General features: G+C 39.1%; 1 protein-coding gene across 1 annotated transcript in view; it reads left to right on the top strand.

Annotated features, from left to right (window-relative positions):
* LOC102210345 (calsenilin-like) overlaps positions 1–17,707 on the top strand; it is a 57,054-nt gene that overhangs the window by 6,263 nt on the left and 33,084 nt on the right. Inside the window, exon 2 of the mRNA XM_005738254.1 lies at positions 15,656–15,830. Coding sequence (XP_005738311.1) covers positions 15,656–15,830 — 175 coding nt within the window. The remainder of the gene's footprint in view (positions 1–15,655; positions 15,831–17,707) is intronic.

The raw sequence follows: 17,707 nt of genomic DNA, 5'->3' as shown, positions 1-17,707 counted from the left end.
GTCCATCAGAGTGTCCACGTCACACTCTTTTTTTGAAGTCACGCTGACCTCCTGGGGCTACTATTTTGGCTGATTGTCCACGTGGAGTTCTGAGCTGACAAAAGGCATCTGTATCATTGCGGCTTTACTTTGGTCGTCTCGCTGTGCTTCCTCCCGTTTGGCTGTGTTTTCAGCATGGTGTCCCGATGCGTCCATCTGTCTTTGTTATTATGAACGGTGTCCTGATGTGTTGTTTGACTGCGTTGTTATGAGCATAATTTCGGCACTGTGGCAGCCACGTGACTAAAAACTGAAATTTGACATCTTTGCCAGTTAAATTTAAAAACGTTAGTGACATGGAACAATGCCCCGTTTTTTCTTTTGCTGGTGAAACAGAGAGAGGAAATAAAGACAAGGAGTGTGCAGTTTGTAGGCATTTAAGGATGTAAAGCTGCATGAATGTACATTAACATGATTAAATGACATATGTACTATGGGCTCTTAGCAACAAAACCATAAGGAATCACTAACAGGCTCTGCATGATGCTCCTTCATCTCTGTGGAGCTCCTCCTGCTATTTTTGTGTTACAGATGCAGTTTTGCAATTTTGGTCAAATCTCAGCAGTAACATGGTTTCTAGCTACTGCAAGATGCTTTTTACAAAAAAAGAAAACAAAAATCCCTGATAAAATCAACCATCGGTACACTTCCTGCTTAGTATCAAACCAGCTGGTGGACTTGAAGCATTTAGCAGCCGAGGAGCTATATTAAGTTGGTGAAAATCAAACAAGACCATATAACACACTTGCCATTAAAAACAAAGGAAAACCTAACAAGGTGATGACATGTGGGGTGTTTTTACCCCAGCTGCTTCCAGTCAGACAAAAAACACTCAGAAGTTCCTCTCCATAAAGATGGAGGACTCTCAAGAGACATATTTGGTATGGATCAGATGTTTAGCTCCTACTTTGCTCATAAGGCAGCTTCATTTTTTCTTTTCATTAGACCAATCCCTCGTCTCTTTTAAACTCCACATTCTATTGTTTGTAAGGATCTGCTGGTTCCTGATCCTCATGGCAGTTTTAGTTTCGCCGTGCTGAACACAGAGGGTGTTATCCAAGAGTTTTCTCCAGCTGACTTCTTGTCATTTAGATGTTTTAAATAAGAAGAATTTTCCTTTATTTCATTTCTTTTAAAAGGACAAGCACAATCTTTTCATTTTTCTGCTGCCAGTGATGTCATAACTCCAGGTGTTTCCTATTTTAGAGCCAGTCTGTGCCATGTTATTTGTCAACACACTGTGCCAACAAAATGAACCAACTCCCCGTGAAGCTGCGTTGTTCTCATGCTGCTTCACAAATGCAAGGCAGAGATTTAAGAGCATCTCACTCTGCTGGAAGCCTGGATGGGTTATGTGCGAGGGTTTAGCAAGTATTCACTGTACTTCTCCCTTTGTGCTGTCAGTCCTTGTCACCACGCTCCTCCTTCTGCCTGCTCGCCTTATCTCCCTGCATATGCAAGCACACATGGGCATGCAGAGGCTGAGTCTGCCTTCCCTTCTGTTTAGATCCCAGCTGGTATCTCTGCTTCACCTGGAGAGGAGCATGGTGACAGGTGACATTATGTGTGTGAGGGGGAGGAGCCCCTGCAGGTGGGAGAGAGATGGAGAAGGAGTGATTGACTGTGAAATAAATTGGAAGGAATGAAGAGGTGACGAGATGGAGCGATTGAGAACAGATTTGCGCAGACATCCAGGGAGAGGAGATACAATAAATATTAAAATGAGGGGCTAATGAAATGACTGTTGTTTTCCCATTGTGGATGTGTTGGTGTATGTGTGCATACGCTCAGTTTCATTCTGTCTAAAATCAGGTTAAGGCTTTGAGTTGCAGCCCTGTGGATCAATTAGATCTCCTCAGAGTTCTACAAAGGAATGCTTAACAATAAATAGGACAGAGAAATATAACTTGGGAGACAATAAATGTTTGTGTTGTAGTAGTTAGGATGAAAACAGAAGAAATATCATAATCTTTTTTATTTTCTCCCTTTTTCCCCCTGGTTCCAGTAGAACCAGTCTGGGAACTTCTCAACCAGTGCTTTGTGGTTCCCAGGTTAGCCAGTGGATACCTTTTAAAACTTTGCTGTCTACAGGGACTGTTTCCATGCAACTGTTTCTAGAGATTAAGCTGAAATGACTGCACACTAAGCTGGTGTTTCCAAACTTGCACGACAGATGTATATTTTACAACAACAGTAGCTGATTAAATACAATTTAAATGGCATTCAGTTAACAGAGGGAGCAGAATTTGAAGGAATTAATGTTGCACTTGCTTAATGGTCCAATTGCCAACCACCATAATGGTTACTCTGTGTCATTATCCAGCTTTTCTGTAAGAAGAGAGAGAGAGGAACAGGAGAGGACTGAATCATGTAACCTTGTTCACAAACAATAATGGCCTATCCAGCCATTTTCTTCTGCTTATCCAGTTCAGGGTCATGGGGGCTGGTGTATGTCCCAGCTTGTCAGATGGTGCATAAAAAGTCCCTAATGCAGACCCCTGACACAAACCTTGATAAAACAAAAAAGAGAAAGAGAAATTATTCAGCTGGAGTATGAAGTACATGAAAATCCAGAACAGAAATTCAACTGAATCTAAAGGTCTTAAAAAACAAACAAAAACAAAGGCGCAGAAGGCAGAGCAAACAAGGAAAACAAACAGGCAGAGAGCACAGGCAATATGTCAGGAACATCATATAAACTTCTCAAAAAAATTTAAGGAACACTTTAAAAACACATCAGATCTCAATGTGAAAAAGAATCATTCTGGATATATATACTGATATGGATTGGGTAATGTGTTAGGAATGAACGGATGCTACATCGTTTGATGCAAATGAAAATTATCAGCCTACAAAGATGCCCTAAAAAATCAAAGTGATGTGGCAGTTCAGCAGTTTGTATGAACTTACATGTTTGTATGCATCCTTGACAATGATGCATGCTCCTAATGATACGACAGAGGGTGTCTTGGGAATCTCTTGCCAGATCTGGACCAGGGCATCACTGAGCTTCTTTACATGCTGAGGTGCAACCTGGTGGCATCAGATGGATTAAAACATAATGTCCCAGAGGTGTTCTGCTGGATTTAGATCAGGCAACCATGGAGGCCAGTCAACAGTATCAATGACTTCATTCTACAGGAACTACTTATATAGACTCATCACACAAGGCAGAGAATAGGGCCAAAGATTTCATCTCAACACCTAATGGCAGTCAGGGCATCATTGCCTAGCTTGTAGAAGTCCATCCAAGGATATGCCTCTCCAGACCATCACTGACCCACAACCAAACTGGTTGTGAAGAACAATGTTACAGGGAGCATAACGTTCTTCACAGCTTCTCCAGACCCTTTAGCATTAGTTACATGTGCTCAGAGTGAACTTGTTTATGTGTGAAAAGCACATAAACAAGTCCTCAGGCCACCCTCATGAAATCTGTTTCTGATTGTTTGGTCAGAGACTTTCCCACCAGTGGGCTGCGGGAGGTCATTTTGTTGGCTGTTCCTCCTTATAGAGAGGAGCAGATACTGACTCTGCTGATGGGTAATAACCTTCAGCTCTCCTAGAGTAACTATCTCCTGGAATCTCCTCCATGCTCTTGAGACTGTGGTGGGAGACAGTAAATCTTGGGGGAGAGTGGAGACACCTAGGAAACTAGACACAGCTGAACTCAATCAGATAACGAGACATGGAAAACTAAAACTAAAACGTGGCATAAGAGACAAATAAAACAGGAAGTAACATGACACAGAAATGAAGCCTTAACAACCAGATACAATGAGTCATTAAGTGATTAACTAAAGCAATGAAGCTAAACCAAGTGATTCTAACTCTAACAAGAACTGAAGACTAAACGCAGTGACAATAAACCCGATACAACATGAAGGTACAGATACCAAGGAATGAAAAAACTCTGTAATACTAATAATCAGGAAATAACTAGAAATTAACACAAGAAATAATAAGCAGAAGTCAAAACAAAGGAAAACTAAAACCTGATTGAGACTATGAGGCTGACACTTACAGAAGTAAAGAAAACCTGAAGTATAAGAGCTCCAAGCAACAAAAACAAGAAAACCATAATCAAACAGAATTTTTAATACTTAACCAGAAAGTCTCAACAAACCCAAACCGTGGGTTCAAAACCACAGGACAATGAAACAGCCATCATAAGGGAAAAGGTGGCATAGAGCCTGGACAGGCTTGCAGTCAGTTGCAAGGCTGAACGACAGAGACAAACACTCACAGCCAATTAAACCAACGTGCAAACTGAAGCTTTTGTGCTTGCAATTGTGCAATGAACGGATATCGCTGGTTATAGCATACATTATTTACACTATGTGGTGTTCCCTGTTTACTAATGCTGTCTGCAGTGTAGATCCAATATTGCTTAGTGAAACAATGGGGCTCCTTGACACATTGTAGGTTAATATTATTTTCAGATTACTTCCTTATTTCAGATTTAATAACCTGAAAAAATATTAAAGTTTTTTTTTTTACTTGTAAACTTGTGTGCACAAGATAAGGAAAAAATGATAAAGAGCTATTTAATTCTAGTGTAGAGTAACCCTATACATTTACTATTGCTTATAATGAAACAGTCCCCCACTAAAAGGGGAGAGCTTCTATCACTATTCATATGCTAATGTTTGTAGCTTATATAAGAGTACACGCACACATACACACACTGGCTTCTACTCTTGTGTGTTTAAAAGGCAGAAAATGACACAGTTCTCCAAACTCTTTATAATGAAGGTATCACTCCTAAATCACTTTCAGATTATCCTCAGAACAAAACTTCGCTCACCAGCTGTATCTGGCTAATCTGATTGTTTCTGTGCAGGTGGAGGGTTTCAGTGAACTCTGAAAGTGCAGTATCACTGAGCTGCAGCATAGCTGGTTGTTATTCTGTAGGTGCGACAGTTATATGTGGAGGTGTGTGCTGGTTTAACTCTCCCTGTGGGGACGTTTACACAGTCACATGGTGTGGTTGTGTCTTGCCTATGGGCACAGAAAGCAACATAAATCATAGATTTTTTTTCAGGTGAGATTTTAGGGTTATGGTTAAACACCATAACCAACACCATAACCAACATTTAACTCTTTAAGAACGACAATATGAAAATATTTTTGCTGTATCTTGAATGGGTTCAGCCTCATTTATACTTCTTTTCTAAAAACAGCGTAAGCCATTATAAGAAACTAACACAACATCAGTAACAGCAGTAGCAGCAGTCTTGCTGAAATCGGTGTGAGTCAATGTAGTGTCCATCAAAGTCACACAAACACAACTGCGTATATTGTGGTCTTGGTCTATTTATAGTCTGCACACCCTCTATATCGTCTTCTGTAGATGTGCTTCAAATGCACGTCAATAGTCTCAGTACAGACTGTATATACAGTCCTGTGAAAAAGTAATTGTCCCCTTCCTGATTACTTTCTTTTCCATGTTTGCCACACTCAAATTTTTCAGATCATCAAATAATTTTTGATATAAAGCAAAAATAAGCTTAGCAAATTTAAAGAAATGCAGTTTTACATGAAGAAAGCTAACACAAAAATCTTGGAGATCATCACGATGTTTTTTGGCAAATGTGAGTTGAGCCTTTGTGGGGTTTTTTCATCAGGAGTGGTTCATCCATGGATGTCATTTTTGCCAAGTCTCTTTTTTATTGTTGAACTCTGACCTTAACTGAAGCAAGTGATGCCTGCAGTTCTTTAGATCTTCTGCGTTCTTGTGAGACGTCCTGGATGAGTCGCTGATGCGCTCTAATTTTGGTCACACCTTGGATGATTCACCACTGTTACAGATTTTCTCGCTTTGAGGATAATGGTTCTCACTGGAGTTCACTGGAGTCCCAAAGCCTCAGAAATGGCTTTGTAACTCTTTCTAGACTGATAAATGTCAGTGACTTTGTTTCTCAACTGTTTTTTAGATCATGGCATGATGTGCTGTTTTTGTGATCTTTTAACCCACTTCACTGTATCACACAGGTTTTGTTTAAGAGGTTTCTTGATCTAGCAGATCTGGCAGTAATCAGGTCTGAGTGTGACTAGTGAAACTGAGCTTAGCTTTCCCAATAAATTGGGTTCAGGATTTAAAAAGGGGTGCAAGAAACCTTACCTTTTCACACAGGGGGAGGTAGACTTGGATAGCTTTTTATTTCCTTGATAAATTGAATTTTTATAAACTGGATATAATATTCTGAAACATTTACATTTGACAAATATGCAAAAAACAAAAAACATTGTCAGGTCTCATTGTGATGTTTTAGCTGTGTTTTAGGTGTGCCCAAGCCCAAGCTAGTTCAACCCAACGCACACCCTGCTTTCTCATCTGTTTGCCTCTAAGTGGGACTTTAATTTGTAAAACGAACATCATGCTGTATTCAGTAAGACTTAAAAGTACATTTTCTCTGTAAGCCTCTTTACAATCTGACTTCATTTTGCAACCAGGGGAGTTATCCCCTTTTGGCCATTAGAAAAAACAGCATGTTTAAATTCATGCTGACCTTGAAGAAGCGGCAGAGGAGCACAGATGAACTCTGCTGGCTAAGTTTGAGTCACACTGACACAAAGAGTCAGAGAGAAAGTGAGAGAAAGTGAATCTGCTGTGGCCTCGTTAATCACTCATAAATTATTAATGGAAACTCCCATCCGCTGTTATAACATTGCAAGGATACACCGCTCTCTCTGTCTTAGACCTCTTTCCATCACTTTTACTTTCATTTTTTTTTCATATTGCTGTGTTTTCACAGAGTCATGAGCTTCTTTAAGCCATTCTCCCAGAATGACTTCACTCTCAAATGTCCTTCTCAGGTATTCTAACATAATTTATAACACGACTGCCCAACATTTAACTCCTTAAGACTTTCTGCATGAAAATACTTCTGCTGTATCTTGAATGGCATCAGCCCCACTTATACATCTTTTCTACACATAGTGTAAGCCATTTTCAGAAACCAATGAAACACATATAATGTCAGCAACAGTGCCTTAAATCACAGTGAGAGTGTGCATGTTTTCTCACCTTTTCTGTTGTCTGTAGAGGCTCGTAATTGTTGAATCATTATGTGTTGTGCACTATTTTCACACTAAGAATCCAAGAATAAAACGCTTTTAAGCTTTTAGGCTTTTTAACAAAAATAGGGAAGAAATGATTTGGTTAAAATGTGTGAAAAGAGAAGGGAAAGTGGTTTGCAAATATCTACTACAAATAAATTAAAGCTGCTCTCACTTACTGTGACAATCTCACAGGGATTCATTACTAAAGCCTGCAGCTCTTTTAGCATCACTGAACTGATTTCTTCTACCCATAATTTTCCTTTGTGATTCAGTTTTACTCTGCTTGCCATAAGCAATTTTTAATTTTTTTTACTTAATCTGTCATATTTGTTGTGAAGATGAAGACCCAAATGCAGACACTCAGGCACTGTCAGGCAAGCTGACTGTGCAGCAGGCATGAGTAGGATGCAAATGCAAGACTTGAAAACAGTAAACTAAAAGCACTTTTATTTAACCTAAACTGGATACAAACAAATCTAAACATACTTCAAGGTAGGACACAACCACTAGGGACAACACAAGAGGAACAAAGGGCAATATATATACACATACCAGGCATTACCTGAAAAAGGGAATACACTGAAGGAAATCTGACTATTGAGACAAGGGGAAGTAAAACTAAGCACAGTACACGAGACAAGGGCCTATCAAAATAAAACAGGAAGTAACAATCACTGAGACTGGGACTAAGACATGTGAACCTGACACTTAGGAATTTAAATAAATTGGGAATCAAAAGATATTTCAAATAAACAAAAATATCCAACAGATAGAGGACTGTGACATAACCTTTATTTAATAATATGACTGATAAAATTAAAAATTCACATCCACATTGTGCTTGCCAAGACAGACACCAATAGTATTAATGGTAGTTGTATAAAAAAACCACAGATACACAGTGAAAAACAGTGAATATAAAAAGTTAAATACAACACAAATAACCAACCTTTTTGACTTTCAGTGCCAATTATGACTAAAAGAACAGTAAAGGTCATTGTGTTGGCCTACAGGGGGTAACGGTATTCAGGAAAAACATTTCCAGCCCAGAGTAACTGGCTCTAGGTTATTTAAAATCCCCATAAATTAATTTAGTGAGCTGATTTTGTTGCAGATTCTGAAAGCAAGCTACTAATTTAAAGGCTCTTTTGTTAAAGTTCAGTGCAAACTTTCAGGACAGACAGCAGGAATGAATCTTAGGCAGTGACGGCCCACAATTTTTTCATTAATCTAATGGATTAAGAAAGGAGCAAGGCAGGAAATCCCTTCTAAATAATAATGTAGCAGTGGTTTAGTCTATGACATGAATATACCAGACCAACCGACCCCAGCATACAACGTTCGGTGGAGTTTGGAATAAGCCCCAGTGGAGACGGTATTAAGCATATCTATGCATTGTGAAGATACGTGCATATAAATCATGTCACTATAAATGAGCACTGACGTAGGAGTAGAGGCTGAAAGTCTATTACTTTCCTAACGGGACAGAAAGGACAGTTTCAGTTTAAATTTTTGACAGCAGTTACTAAATGTTAGTTGTAAAAGGCAGCGAGCCATCAATTATTATTCTTAAGTACTTATACTGCAACACTAACTCTTGGAGTGGACTGTAGCGAAACACGAGATGTTTCGTGGTCAGAGATGGGCAGTAACGCGTTGCTTATAACGCGTTACTGTAATCTGATTACTTTTTTCGAGTAACGAGTAAAGTAAGGGATTACTAATGCAAAAACGGTAATTAGATTACCGTTACTTTCCCGTAGGAACGCTGCGTTACTGCGTTACTAAAACCGTGATTTTTTGCGAGAATGTCTCACAACAGTGACGTAAGCGAGTGCGCCGTTAGTGACAACAGCTGTGTGCAGATCAACAATGGATCACATATCGATTGTGGGAGAGAGTATGAGCGTGCAGCGTGGAAGTACTGACCTTACTTTGAGTTTGATTCCATAAAAAGTGACAAAAACATTAGCGTCCATCGTGCGTGGGAAGAAAACTTCTTTTTACAGCGAAAAAAACCCCTCAACTTCCAAGGAAGCACCGAGAGCGCAACGACGTAATGGGAAACTCACACAGACACTGCCGTATCCTTCCACTGACCGCTGCACACCTGCACCAGAGTAAACCTCCGCCTACCGCAGTCCTGCTTTACAGGTGAAAATAGAGCAACAGGACCGCTGAGTCTTTGACTTTATTCATGTTCTGCTGTGTTTTACTTACATCTATTTGAAAGAGTGAGTGTAAACAAAAAAATATTTTATTTTATGTGCTGGAATGTGCAGAAAATAGGTTTAAATGTTAAACTCATTTATTCAACTCAGAGAATGTTGCAGATAATTAAATTTTTGCTTGATGCATAAAGTTAAAAGATTAAAACTGATAAAACAAGTTAAAAAAAGAGACTTTTCCATTATATTACATTTTGTATGATGGATTATGTAGAAAAAGTTGAATTGGGCTGAAAGATATATCGCTTTATCACCTCTTCAGGTTGTAAATCGTGTTTTTAAAAAGTAACTAAGTAACTAAGTAATTAATTACTTTTGAAAATAAGTAATCAGTAAAGTAGTGGGATTACTTTTTTGGGGAAGTAATCAGTAATTAGTTACTGATTACTTTTTTCAAGTAACTTGACCAACACTGTTCGTGGTTTCACATTTCAAATTTGTCACCATTTAAACAAATGTGCTGTACGTCATTAAAAGCTACAGTACCATGCAGCCATAACCATTTAAAGCAATAGCAGATGTTTTTGACTAGTATACATTTTTAAAAAGCCAAATTCATGTTACATTTTCACTCTAAAATAGCGTAGCAACTACCTGTCGAGGAAAGTAAAGCACTTATAAGCCTAACAGCCTGATAATTCCCTCATTAGTTTGTCAGTTAAGATAAATAAACAAAGAAAATAGAGGAAATGAAGCTGTGCTAAAATAAGGTAAATATATTAGACTTAGAGTCGACATGTGGCCAGAAATAAAACCAAATTAATGCTAATGCTGATCCGTGTTTGCTGACAGTGTAAACATTGCTTGCTGACACAGCTCCCTGATTCGTTCTCCATAACAGTTACACAGTGTTGTGTTTACAGCCTGCATGGCTGTTCCAAGTGACCAAAACTCTACTAATACTGCTCAAGAAGTAGAAAATAAAAAATGTATCTGATGAGAGGGGTTCAAGTTAATTATAATCATAAGACAAGAGGGAAAAGGATGGAGATGAATTAAAGAGAGAAGCTCAGTTGTGTTAGTTTTCTGTCAGGTCCTGGCACTGTTTTCCTACAGTAAATATTGAATTTTGTTCTGGTCTGAGAAAGTGTTGAACTCCTGGTATTTGAGTTTCATTTCAGTTTGGAATGAGATATTTCTGTCGTTGTACCAGAAGGAAGTGCAGCTCCATCTGTTCTTCTTGTTTGTGAAAGTCTGTTGTCTTTGGGTTGCCATGTTTGTCTTTGTCCACCAATCTCTGTGACCAAGCTGAAGTTTTCTAGCGACTGTTTTTCTAAATGTGCAGAGGTTTATCGGAATTTATTCTTATGCTAATTATGCTATCATGTAGTGGTGCATTACATGATTTGAATTTAAGTTTAATCATTAACTGACTCACACTGGACCTCATTGTGGCCCCTGAGTCCATCCTCTGTCTCAGATGTCTACGCGCCATCATTTTAGCCTTCTCTGCATTTTGCGACTCACAGCTTTAACCCAACTTTGTTCTGAAAAGCTCGCCCTTTTAAACAAGGTTTGAACAGCAGGTGGGTCAGTTACTGTCTCACAGCCAGAACTGTGTGCCTGAAAGGACCAAGGGTAGAAATAAACTGCCTGAAACCGAGTGGTTAAAGGTGCCTGAATTGTGAATTGGCTCACACATAATAACTTAATCTGATGTTATTTGAAACATTGGCTATGTATAGAAATATAAGCATGCAGAAATTATAACAGTCAAAAGTTAAACACATAATTTGTTGGGCAAAAAGAGAATTATTGTAGTTTTGGTTCTGTACACCACCTCAGTGGATTTCAAATTAAACAATGTGTGAGTAAAATGCAGACTTCCAGCTTTACAAAACTGCGTTACATGAACTGTTTTAGAATTACAGCCAGTTTCATGGCCAAGTGAGGTGTGTTCTCTCATTATTTAATGACAAATGGAGCCTAATATCTCAATATAATTCAAAGTGCTGTGCCCAAAGGCCCAAGAGATGTCAGTGCAAGTGAGGGAAGCCATCATTAGGATGACAAACCAATTAAACCAATGAGTGATAAAGCAGAAACTTCAACAGTAGCCACATCAACATCTGGTACATAATTAAAGACGAGGAATGCGCTGACCAGCTCAGCAACCCCTAAAGGCCTAAAAGAAGACAGAAGACAAGTAAAGTACATGATCAGAGAATTATTTTTATAGTTAAAAACAACAACTTCACAATATGTAACCAAGTCAAGAGCATGCTTAAGGAGGCAGATGTATCATTGTCAAAGTCCCGATTAAGAAACGGCTTCATGAATGGAAAGACTGGGGGTCTACAAGAAGGTGCAAACCACTGATTACGCGCAAGAACAAGAAGGTCAGATTAGACATCGTCAGAAAACATCTTAAAGATGCTTATTGTTTCATTTAAAGCATAGGTGTTAAACTGTGGCCCGCGGGCCACATTTGGCCCGCAGCCTAATTACATTTGGCCCACGAAGCCATACCAAATTACTATTAGAGCTGGCCTACTGGTATTATACAGCTAATATATATATTGTTTAGTATTAAGCTTTGCTTGTTCCAGATTCAGTTTTTCAGCAAAACGTGTTTGAGTCCATAAGAAAAGATTCATTCTTATATCTGGATGAATAAATATATTTCAATAAATATTAACGTTAGCCCGCGACTTTGTTCCAGTTTTGAATTTTGGCCCACTGTGTATTTGAGTTTGACACCCCTGATTTAAAGTCTATTGTGGTGGTGACAGAGGCAAAACTACAAAAAGTGTGCAATTCTCCAACAAATTGTGGACTTAACTGTACACTTTTGAGTACATAAACACCATCAGTCCTCTTTAACTTCGTTTCTCTTTGACTGTGTTTCACTTTAGAGTGATCCAGATTCACTCTGTAACGTAATAAGGCCAGAGTTTATGCTTCACATTAGCCAACCTCCGCTGAAGTAACAACCCAGCAACTTATATTTAATAATTGATGGCAGAGCATAGCGATGCGTACGGCTTGGCTCCTCTGTTTGCTCTGAGCGTTATGGGTCCCTTATAGGATGTGCATGAGTGTTATAGTGGATGTTGTACAGACATTACGAATGGGAAGTGCCGCCCCGGGACAAAGCCAGCTGAAGCGTTAAGAAACAGAAGATACTAGCTGCAAACGTGTGTGTGTGAGTGAGTGACTGTGAGTATGCCTACATGTCCAGCAGCCCATGAATAAACAAATAATGTAGGGCTGCATTTTCTGTTGTTTGCACTGTGCCTGTCTGCATCTGTTTGTCTTACGGCCCTCACTTTGGAGTTTGGGACTTTCAACAACACTTTCCAATAATCTACTTCTCCAAAGAAGCGAGTCACTGCTGAGCACATTCGCAGCATATATGTCACTGTTGACATGCGATTAAACAGATATTGTACGTTGTCATTACGATACAAGCCATCTTCATCCATCTCTTTCCTCGCAGTTGTCCCTCTCAGCCACTTTTTCCACTCATCTTTCGCTGTTTTTACCAATCTGTTCATGTGGAAGATGCACAGAAATAACCTTGAAAATGTATTCCCCAGCAAAGTGCTTTCATATCTTCACCTCCTATCTTCCCATCCTCCATCCCTCTGTCCTCTGGCCGTCCTCAGATAGGCCACGATTCATTATGGTAATTGACTTCGGTTCTTCCAGGAACATGAGCAGACCTTGTTTTCCTCACATCTTTTTCTTTTTTTTCTCTCCCTCTCTCTGTTTCCCTTTCTGCCTTAAAGTAAAGGATTTGCATGGTCAGACTCCCACAGAATCAAATAGCTGTTAAAAATCCTCCGTGTGTTTGTTTGTGCACCCTGCATCTTCATTTTCCCCCCTCCTCTCCCTCTGTCATCCCTTTCTTCCCTCTCTTGCCAATAGCATAACGGGGTGTCTGTTTGTTCACTGTTCACCTCTTTCATCTTCCTTCCTGCACATGTGTGTGTATGTGACTATTTTGCATGCACCCAGCAGGAGCAGCTTAATAGAGCTTATTGAGAACCTAAGAAAAGACATTCTCAGTAAATCAGAGATCGCATCGGATCAAATCAATGTTTGCTGGATAAAAAAAACTGAAAGGATGCCAAGATGTGAAGGAAAGAAATTGAAAAATATATTAGAGCCAAAAACGTTATCTCCTCTGATGAAAGCGGATAAATGCTAAATATGAATGAGATGGTAGGGATGGGGCTTGCATGGTAAGCATTACAGGGAGCTGAAATATGAAAATGAACAGAATGAGGCTTTTAACTAATCTGAAATTAAAGTTATTTCAGCTATTTAAAGATGTGAGAGCATGATATTTGTAGATGAAGTGGAAATAATCTCTTTAAGCATGGCTTGCTCTTATTCTTTCTTTTGGATCTAATCGGTATCAGAGATACGTTGTGTGCTTTTATTTGTAGCCAAAAATATGAAACCGTCCTTACTTAAATTTCAAGACTGTTTTGTGACTGATACACTGTTGGTGTCTCACCAGTTGTGTTATTGTTGTCTGGCTCTTAGTAAGAAGGTTTATCTGCCACTGGAAAAAAAAATAAAATAAAAAGTATCAGGCAGACTTGTCAAGGAAAAAAAAAGGCAAAATTTCAGATTAGTACGTCAGAATTTCGACGTACAAACTCACAACGTCAAAGTTTTGACTTATGTACCATACAGAAGCTTGTGTAAAATAAATGTAGTATAGTCAATATAGTATTGAGTACTGATATCTCAATCTCTTAAATCAGTGCTGGATGATTCCATGTGTTTATTGGCCTTTAATTGCATCTTATACTGTCTGTTGTCCTCCACTGATCGTTTGTGCTGCTGTAACTGTTATTTTGATCTACCTCTTAAACTTTAAACTTCCTGTTTGAATAAATGCGCCGTTGTCTTCGCCACAAAATGTATATAAATGATGAGCTATTAGCATCTTTTAGTTTCTCTATATTATCACTGGCCACTTCCATGTTGGTTTTTTTGTGCGCGAGGGTGCATTAATAATGCTAGCTAGCTTAGTTTGAACGCTAGCTAGCATTAGCAAACAGTAGCAAACTGGCAAACAGTACTGTTACAACACACAGGCACACATATGTGTAAGCTCTAGAGGTTTTATATGGAGAAAAATAACCTACCCCATACTGTTTTATTCATCATAATTATTTCAGGTTATTAATATGTTTAATTTTCTGTTTGTGTCACATGATAATCTTTGCTAAACTCTTGTTCATCTATTAGATGAATAAGATGAAGCATCTATTGAAATGAAGTAGGACTAAATTCATATAGGACTAATTAGATAAAGACTTTTACTCTGGAAAACTGAAGCCTAACATCCTTGGATACCTCACTGATAATCCATTACAAAGGCTCCAACTACACAGACACGGTGAAGCAGTCCAAGTCAGAACGTTGAATTGGCAGAGGTGAGGCCCAACGGTCAGCTCTGTCCAAATGGATGAGTTATAAAATATTCAGTGGTTATGATTTTTTTGTTGTAGGCAGTAAACGTGCTCTTTAATGCTGTAAAGCAGGATTTGGCCATCACTTTCAGATGGGCTGGGACACCGTACCCGTGGAACCTAGAAAACGAAGCTTTCCAACATGCATTAAATATTCTGGAAGGGTCTTTTTAAACCCCAAATCCCATCTTTTTCCAAATCTACTATAACAAAGAACTTGTAATGCCTAAATCAATTGGTGGGTGCAAAAGAAATTTAAAAATAGCCCCCAGTGAGAGCTAAACTCCAGTCTCCTTAATGAAAGGATGGACCTTTCCACTCCTGGGACAGTGGAAACACTCTTAAATGTCATTTGAGAGATGTTTATGTGACTAATTTCAGTAGGTGGGAATAGTCTAGCAGCTCTAATCAATATTTCTCATTAACAGCGGCTGCAAACAATGTTAAAGAAAGGGAACAGCAACAGAGGGAAACAGCAACTGGTATTAACATCATCAGCATCGTTCAGCTCCCTGTTTTACTGTCATGGTTCACTGTTACGTCATGTCAGCAGACAGTTGGTGGCAATGGAAAAGCTCTCATGTGCTTATAAAACCTCATAAAACACTAAAGAGATCCAGAACTGAACTCTTTCTGAACCTCTTTAAAGAGTTCCTGAAACACTTGCAGTTCAGAGATTAATCAGATTCTCTAGGCTTGCACACACACACACACACACACACACACACACACACACACACACACACACACACACACACACACACACACACACACTTACTCATAATCTCTGGCTCCATTTGAACATTTCAGTCAGATTTGTTTAATTTTGTGCTGAATCCTCTCCCGCTTCCTCCTCTTCCTCCCTCATCCCCTCCCTTCCCCTCTCTCCAGGCGGATGGCAAGGTGGTCGATGGCAGCCTGCTGGGAGATGCCAACGGTGTCGAGCCTGCACCGGGCAGAGTGAAGGATTCTGGGAAGTGGCAGAAGCCGCGGTTCTCTCGGAGAGCTCTGATGAAGTGCTGCCTGGTGAAATGGATCATCGCCAGCACGCAGCCACAGGACAAAGGTGAGAGGAGTGACATGAGCATCTCAGGCTGAGTGTGACATGTGGGGTGAAAGCACAAAGAGTTTGAACTGATCAATGGCTTTGACACATGAATCCCAAAGTTCCTGCAGACTGAGCTGGTCAGTTGACCTCAGGGTCAAGTACCAAGAGATAATTTAAAGTCATACGCTCATTTATCAAAAACCTCTACACCCTCGGTCACCATTAATATTGTCCACAAACCTGAATGCCCTCTCCAACGCCTCCTGTGCACTGCTTTTTATCTGTCTATTGACTTTGTCTTTGAAAGGAAAACAGATGCACAGAGGTCGCAACCACAAAACTCTATAGATAACAATAACAATAAAAAGCACAGGTAAGTGAATTAAAACCGATTAACAAAATACAATAATTAGAAGTTTTTAAAATGCTGATTTTTTTTTTTAACAAAAAGGGGGTAAAAAAGTAAAATGAGACCCTAAAAATATAATCGATAAAATAAGCAACATATTGACAAGCTAAACTACTGAAACAGGCAGTCAAAATTAAACCTTAGAGCACCTTCACTAGTATTGTTCCAGATGTTTGAACGATACTTGTCCTCACTGTTTTGTTTTTTTTAAAATATGAAAACAGTCTTCTTCTTTGTGTTTCGGTGTAGTGTAGCCTCTCCAGAGTTTTCATGTCTCTGCCTCCTGTTTGCTACTTCCTGTTTTATTTTGATACTCTGTTGTCTCTTGTGTCTTGTTTTATGTTTTCTTGTCTCTCTGCCTTGATTGTATGCACTGCTGTGTTTTCTCCAACTGTTTCCACTTTCCCTTGTAGCCCTTGTAATACTTGAAATACTGGAAGTTTTTAGCTTTGCAGTGTAGCAGAGAAAATGGTTACTTAAGCCTTTCAAAGCTACATTTGAGAATTATGTTTGACTTCTGAGCATATTACCCTGCATTATAAATAGTTGTTCCTTCCTCTGGCTTTACAGGCCTCCAGTCTTGGTTTGTTCAAAGGGGTTATTGCTCCACCCAGTGGTCCAGCTGTTATTGTACACAGTTAGTCTTTTCCCCGCAGGGAGGAAAAGAGACTCTTTTAATTTTGATCTTTATACACATATACATGTGTTTTACTGAAGCCTGCTTGTGAATGGCAGAAAATATTATCTGATGTTTGTTGGTTTTAAAATAGCTCTAATGTAAGAAAACATTTCTACAGTGCAAATAAAATCCATAGTTTAGTTCTGGATATTTATTATAAAACAAGAAGAAACCTAAATCATCTCAGTGTGCTCTCATCAGGGCTTTGCCTCCTCTGGGTCTTCCTTTCTTTGCCAATTCTTCAGCACTTCATGACCTCCTTTCCTCTTCTTGTCCTTCCCTGTCACTTCTTAATCACCATCATCTTTCTTCCTTACAGACTTTATTCTTTCCTTGCTGCCTCTTCTACTTCCTTCTTGACTTACTTGCCTTCTATCTTTCTCTTATTTGTTTACTCCTGTTTTCATCCCTCCTTTTTTTCATTCCTTCACTTTTCCTTCATCATCTGTCTGTCCTACCCCTGGCTTCTTCCTGTCCATCCTTCTCCTTACTTCACTTCTGTCTCTATTCTTTCTCCTTCCTCATCCCTGCCTCATAACACCATATTTGTCCCCAACTGTATTCTGCTCCTAAACTTTATTTTCATTTGTTTTTTGTTTGTTTGTTTGTTTGTTTTTATCATTGGAGGCATGCACTTCTGTGTCCAATCAGTTTAAAGTTTAAATTTAAATAACACAATGAGGCAGAGTGTGTTGCTGTGACCTGTCTGAGCTCAGTTCACGCTGTAATGTAATGTAATAGTACACTAGGTAGACATTGACACACACACACACACACACACACACACACACACACACACACACACAC

Source organism: Pundamilia nyererei, unplaced genomic scaffold (assembly GCF_000239375.1).
Source record: "Pundamilia nyererei isolate P.nyererei 1_Seehausen unplaced genomic scaffold, PunNye1.0 scaffold00082, whole genome shotgun sequence".
In the NCBI taxonomy this organism is placed as follows: Eukaryota; Metazoa; Chordata; class Actinopteri; order Cichliformes; family Cichlidae; genus Pundamilia; species Pundamilia nyererei.
This window is presented reverse-complemented; position numbering and strand designations above follow the sequence as displayed.